The following is a 6,698-nucleotide window of genomic DNA, read 5'->3' as shown; positions in this document are numbered from 1 at the left end:
CTAAAGATTTACAGCCTCGGTCGGAAACTCAAAGGGAGCTGCTATGAGTCAGAAACGACTACACCGCACAGTTTGTTTTTTTAGGCTCTCAGCGCTGAACTGCGGCTGCGCAGAGCGTGAGGTGGCTCAGGGCGGGCTGAACCCGCTCTCCGGAAGTGGGTCGAGAGCCGGCGAGACGGCGCGGTGAGGTGGGCTAGAGCGGCCCAGCGCGGCCTGGCTAGGTGGGGGCGAGCCAGCCATGGAGGACGAGCAGAGTTTCTCGGACATCTGTGGCGGTCGCCTGGCCCTGCAGCGCCGCTACTACTCTCCGTCCTGCAGGGAGTTCTGCCTCAGCTGCCCTCGGCTCTCGCTGCGCTCGCTCACTGCTGTCACCTGCACAGTGTGGCTGGTGGCGTACGGACTCTTCACCCTATGTGAGGTAATGGCCGGTGGGCCTGTCCCTGCCTTCGGAGTCGGGGCTCTGGTTTGGAAGGCTTTTCGAGTTCATTTTGGTCGGGCTCGGGCCTCTTGCCGACCCTATTACAGTCGTAGCGCCGGAGGACATGGAGACGCTGGTTCTGGAGACGCCGTTTAGTGAAGTTTGTGCTCTTGTACCTTCTCCCGCTGAGATGGGTCCTTGCCATGCTCTTGTGGATCCACCCAACATACATCTTAGTCCTTGCACGACAGCCTTAAACTTGACTTTCATGTGCGCTATGTAGTAATACTCAGTCATTTAATTCCAAGAGTTCAGAGAACTGTTAAGTGGATCCTCCTCATCCATCACTTTGACTCCTTCTGAGGAGTAGTCTTCCAGAAACTGCCTTTGCCTTTACACGTGTGTGTGTGTCTGTGAATACATGTATACAGTGTGTGTATGTATAGGCATGTGAAGAAGCTCTAGGGGAGTGTGGTTAAAACTCTGTGCTGCTAAACCCAAAGGTCGGCCACTGCCGCTCTGTGGGAGAAGGACGGGGCACTCTGCTTCTGTAAAGGTTTACAGCCTTGAAAACTATGGAGCAGTTCTGCTCTATTTACAGGGTCGCTGTGAGTTGGAAGAAGCCTGAATAGTTTGCATACTCTTGATCTAGGACTTACTGTTTGGTGTGAAGTAGAAAAATACAAAGCAGCAGCAGCTTCCTATCCTCAAGGAATGGTAATGTGCAGGAAGTGCCATAAATTATCGTATCTCTTTGAGTCTAGGTTTTCAACATGCCGTCATTTTAAATAATAACTTTGAAAAAAGAGAAAGCTATATCACATCATCAGCTAAAAGACACATTTCAACTTCAGAAATGTTAAAAGGTTGTAAATGTCTTAGAATCAAGGAGATAAATAGCTACTGCCTTAGTGTTTACCACATCCATCAGACAGAGTGTTGTTATGTGCCGTAGAGTCAGACCTGACTCATGGCGACCTCTCCTTAGGTTTCCGAGGCAGTATCACTGCAGGAGTAGATTGCCTAACCTTCTTTCTGAGGAGTAGCTGATGGGTTTGAACTGCCAGCCTTCTGGTTAGCAGGTAAGTGCTTTAGGCACTACGCTACCAGAGCTCCCTTTAGACAGAGTTAGCTGCAAGTAACCCAAAACTTTAAAAGAGATTTAAAGGGTAAAAAAACAAACTCACTGCCATCGAGCGATAGCAATCCCTTTGGGTTTCCAAGGTGGTAAATCTTTACTGAAGTAGATTGCCCAGTCTTCCCTCTGTGGAGTGGGTGGTAGGTTTTAACCACCAACCTTCGGGTTAGCAGTCAAATGCCTTAGGTACTATGCCACCAAAACTCCGACTTAAATGTTGTTGTTATGTGCCGTCGAGTCGGCCCTGACTCATAGCGACCCCTCCTTGGGTTTCCGAGGCAGTATCACTACGGAAGTAGGATTGCCCAACCTTCCTTCCGACACTTAAAGGATAAGCAACTTTATTATTTAATAAAACAGGAAGTCCAGAGGTAGGAGGGCTACAGAGTTGATTATATAAGATGTTCATTGGACCCTGGTTCTTTCCATCTTATGGCTCTTCCTTCCTCATTGTATTCTACTTGTCCTCAGCTTAGCTTTCCAGATTGTCTGGTGGAGGCCAGGGCATCAAAACCTCACTAAAGAAGGGACCTTCTCTTCCTTAACTCTCTTTTTAACATGACTGAAGCTTTTCAGAAGCCCCTGTAGCAGACCCCCACTCACATCTCATTGGCCAGAGTTGTCATGTACCCATCCTTAGCTAATCGTTGGCAGAAGGAGTAGGAACCAGTCATGATTTCGATTTATTATGTTGTTGTTGTTATGTGCCGTCGAGTCGGCCCCGACTCATAGCAACCCCTCCTTGGGTTTCCGAGGCAGTATCACTACGGAGGTAGGATTGCCCAACCTTCCTTCCGAGGAGTGACTTATTATATATTCTTATATATGCATTAGGCATTTGACTACTAACCAGAAGGCTGGCGATTCAAATTCACTAGCCACTCCTTGCAAGGAAGGTTGGGCAATCTACTTCCGTAGTGATACCGCCTCGGAAATCCAAGGAGGGGTTGTTATAAGTTGGGTCCGACTTGATGGCACATAGCAACAACAACAACATATGTGTTCACAAGTTCTAGTAGGAAGAAGTGACAGTTGAGGCAATGATTAGTATCTGCTACTCTGGTGCTAAGTACTTAACAGTTCAGTGTATAATTTTGCACTAAATAGTCTACTGAGGGAGCATGAGAAGAAAAAATCTGGGTCTCTGAATTGCGCTTTTGGAAGTGTCTGAGATTGGTGTAATGGTGGACGTTTTGCTGTCAGCTCCTCTCCATAGACCTATTCATTTGGAAGTTGTCTGGATCTCTTACACTATTACACTTGCATGTTACTTTTAGTTGCCATTGTGTTAATTCTGACTCGTGGTGAGTCCATGTGTACAGAGTTGGACTGCTCCATAGGATTTTCGAGCTGTGACCTTTCAAAAGCAGATAGACAGGCTTATCTTCCAAGGGACATCTGGGTGTGTTCAAACCGCCAACCTTTCTATTCGTAGTCAAGCACTTAGTCATTAGCACCACCCAAGAACTCCAGTACACATATGTTGCTCTGACGAACTCAGATAAAAGTGGTTTTGTCTTTTGTATGGTTTCCTCTTACGTGTGTTTCTTTCGTCTGTTCAACGCACAACAGAACATACTTTTAACTTTCCTTTGTTCCTCTCTGACCACCCTCCAACACCCTGCCCACTGCCTAGAGTTGACTTGTTATACAGCGGCAGTGTGTGGAGGACCACTTGGTAATCTTACTGCCTATATCTGGCTCTCTCTTCAGAACAGCATGATCCTCTCTGCTGCCATCTTCATCACCCTCGTAGGCCTGCTGGGTTACCTTCATTTTGTGAAGATTGATCAGGAAACTCTGTTAATCATTGATTCCCTGGGCATCCAGATGACTTCATACTATGCCTCAGGCAAAGAAAGTACCACCTTCATTGAGATGGGCAAGGTGAAGGATATTGTTATTAATGAGGCTATTTATATGGTAAGTGTTTGTATGATAACGCTTTCATGACTTAATTATTTTCTGCTTTGAATTTTATGTTGATACCATGTGTTTTCAGTAATGGAAGACATGCTGAAATTAAGGAAAAAAACTTTTGCTATAATTTGGATTTTGATGCAATCATATGGGACACATATGTTCCAAGTGGACTCTCATGGTAGGATTGGTGGGGTGAGGCCTGTTTCTTCAGATTCATACAGTTATACAGGTCCCCACCATACTGTAGTCCTCGGAAGGAAGATGGGGCAATCTACTTCCATAGTGATACTGCCTTGGAAACCCAGGGAGGGGTTGCTATGAGTCGGGGCCAACTCGACGGCACATAACAACAACAACAACAACAACAACTATGCTGTAGTACATACTACAAGTGGGATAGAAACTTCTTAAGAAAACTGGGAGGCTGAAAATGTTGGTGGGTGATGTTTGTCCAAAATACCACAAAAGGGGTAAGGAATACAAGCTTTTCCAGAGAATATAGCAGACGAGGTGTTCCAGGATCTAAACTGAGTCTTAATACCTAGACTGTTTGATGTCACAGAACTCAATTTGAGAACTTTTCTGCTCCCGTACTTGAAATGTGTCCATTTTGGCTGACATTTCTGTAAACCATAGGAGTGAAATTTATGTTGAAAAAATAAGATGCTTTATTTTTAAAGAAAAGCAATAGGTTTTTATGAATAAGAAGTCAGCACTTCAACTTTAGTTTCTAGTCCAGCTTTAAAATTATCTTTTTTCATTTGAAGAATAAGAGTATACTTCTTTTCTCCCATTTCAGGGCTATCAAGTCTTCTGTTTTGTTGTTGTTATTGTTAGGTACCATTGAGTTGGCTCCGGCTCATAGCAACCCTGTGTACAACACAAAGAAACACTGCCCAGTCCTGCTCCAGCCTCACAATCCTTGCTATACCTTAGTCCATCATCGTAGCCACTGTGTCAGTCCATTTCCTTGAGGGCCTTCCCCTTTTTCGCTGACCCTCTACTTTATCAAGCATGATATCATTCTCCAAGGAATGGTCCCTTCTGACAACATGACCAAAGTAGGTCAGACAAAGTCTGGCCATTCTTGCTTCCACAGAGCATTCCAGCTGGACTTCTTCCAGGATAGATTTGTCAGTTCTTCTGGAAGTCTGTGGTACTTTCAGCATTCTTTGCCAACAGCACAACTCAAAAGCATCAACTCTTCAGTCTTCCTTATTCATTTTCCAGCTTTCACATAGATATGAGGTGATTGAAAATACCATAGCTTGGTTTAGGCGTACCTTAGTCTTCAAAGGGGAGCTCTGGTGGCATAGTGCCTAATGCATTTGACTGCTAACCAGAAGGCTGGCGGTTCAAACCCACCAGCCACTCTTTGGAAGGAAGGTTGGGAAATCTACTTCTGTAGTGATACTGCCTTAGAAACCCAAGAAAGGGGTCACTATGAGTCAAAATTGACTTGACACCAGTGAGTTTGTTTTTTGGTTTGGAGTCTTCAATAGACATCTCTGCTCTTCAGCACTTTAAAGAGGTCTTTTGCAGCAGATTTGCCCAGTGCATTATGACATCTGATTTCTTGACTGCTGCTTTCACTGGTGTTGATTGTGGAGCCAAGTGATATGAAATCGTTGACAACTTCAATCTTTTCTTCATTAATCATGATGCTGCTTATTGGTCCAGTTGTGAGGATTTTCATTTTCTTTATGTTGAGATATTATCCATAGTGCAGACTGCAGTCTTTAATCTTCATCAGTAAGTGCTTCAAGTCCTCTTCACTTTCAGCAGGCAAGGTTGTGTTGTCTACATATCATAGGTTGTTAATGAGTCTTCCTCCAATCCTGATGCTGTGTTCTTCTTCATATTGTACAGCTTCTTGGATTATTTGCTGAGCATACAGACTGAATAAGTATGGAGAAAGGGTACAACCCTGACACACTCCCTTCCTGATTTTAAAGCATGCAGTATCTCCTTACTCTGTTAGAGTGGACAGCCTCTGGACTATGTGCAGGTTCCTCATGAGTATAACCAAGTGTTCCGGAATTCCCATTCTTCTCAATGTTATCCATAATTTGTTATGATCCACAAAATCGAATGCTTTTGCACAGTCAAAAAAACAAAAGTAAACATCTTTCTGGTATTCTTTGCTTTTAGCCAAGATCCATCTGACATCAGCAGTGATATACCTCATCCCATGTCATCTTCTTTTATTTATTTATTTATTTTAAAAATGCATTTTATTGAAATATAATTTATGTACAGTGAAATACACAAAACTAAAGTGAGTCAATGCCTTTTTTTTTTTTTTTTTGCAGTTTCTCTCCTCACCCCTGGCAACAAACAAAGTTTCCCTCCATATATAAACCTTTTCTTGAACCTCCACAACAATGAACTAATACTATATTTGTCCTTCTGTGAATGACTTATTTCACTCAGCATAATGTCCTCCAAGTTCATCCATATTATGCGATGTTTTACAGACTCTAAATTATTCTTTAGTGCTGCATAGCATCCCATTATGTGTATGTACCATAGTTTGGTCATCCGCTCTTCCACTGATGGGCATAGTGTGTTTCTATCTTTTTGCTATTGTAAATAGTGCTGCAATGAACATGAGTGTGCATGTATCTGTTCCTGTCTTCGTTCTCACTTCTCTAGGATATGTACCTGGGTCGCTATGAGTCGGGGCTGACTCGACGGCATATAACAACAACAACAACAACAACAATGAGATTGCTGGGTCAAATGGTATCTCCAATTCCAGCTTTCTAAGGAATCGCCACACTGTTTTCCACAGTGGTTGTATCACTTCACAGTCCCACCAGCAGTGTATGAGTGTCCCAATCTCTCCTCATCCCCACCAGCACTTGTTATTTTCTGTCTCGTTGAACCTTGCCATCAGTGCTGGAGTGAGACAGTATCTCATTCTTGTTTTGATTTGCATCTCTCTGATGGCCAATGATTGTGAGTATCTCTTTGTGTATTAGCTGGCCGCCTGAATATCCTCCTTGGTGAAGTGTCTAATCATGTCTTCTGCCCATTTTTCAATTGGATTGTTAATTCCTTTGGTGTTGAGGCAGTGGAGTTTTCTATAAATCTTAGAGACAAGTCCCTTGCCAGATACGTAATTATCGGCAAATATGAATTTGTTGCTGTCATTTTTGTTATGTGCTTTTTCGTGGTGTCGATTTCTTTGTTCCATGTAATTTTCTATTCTGAACT

General features: G+C 43.5%; 1 protein-coding gene across 1 annotated transcript in view; it reads left to right on the top strand.

Moving 5' to 3' along the window:
- Positions 1–232: 232 nt before the first annotated feature.
- Positions 233–6,698, top strand: part of PIGH (phosphatidylinositol glycan anchor biosynthesis class H) — a 12,551-nt gene continuing 6,085 nt past the window's right edge. The window contains exons 1-2 of the mRNA XM_007942305.2: positions 233–418; positions 3,270–3,479. Of these exons, the coding sequence (XP_007940496.1) occupies positions 239–418; positions 3,270–3,479 (390 nt within the window). The 5' untranslated portion in view covers positions 233–238. The remainder of the gene's footprint in view (positions 419–3,269; positions 3,480–6,698) is intronic.

Source organism: Orycteropus afer, unplaced genomic scaffold (genome assembly GCF_000298275.1).
Source record: "Orycteropus afer afer isolate SDZICR_OR568_19922 unplaced genomic scaffold, OryAfe1.0 scaffold00088, whole genome shotgun sequence".
Classification (NCBI taxonomy): domain Eukaryota; kingdom Metazoa; phylum Chordata; class Mammalia; order Tubulidentata; family Orycteropodidae; genus Orycteropus; species Orycteropus afer.
This window is presented reverse-complemented; position numbering and strand designations above follow the sequence as displayed.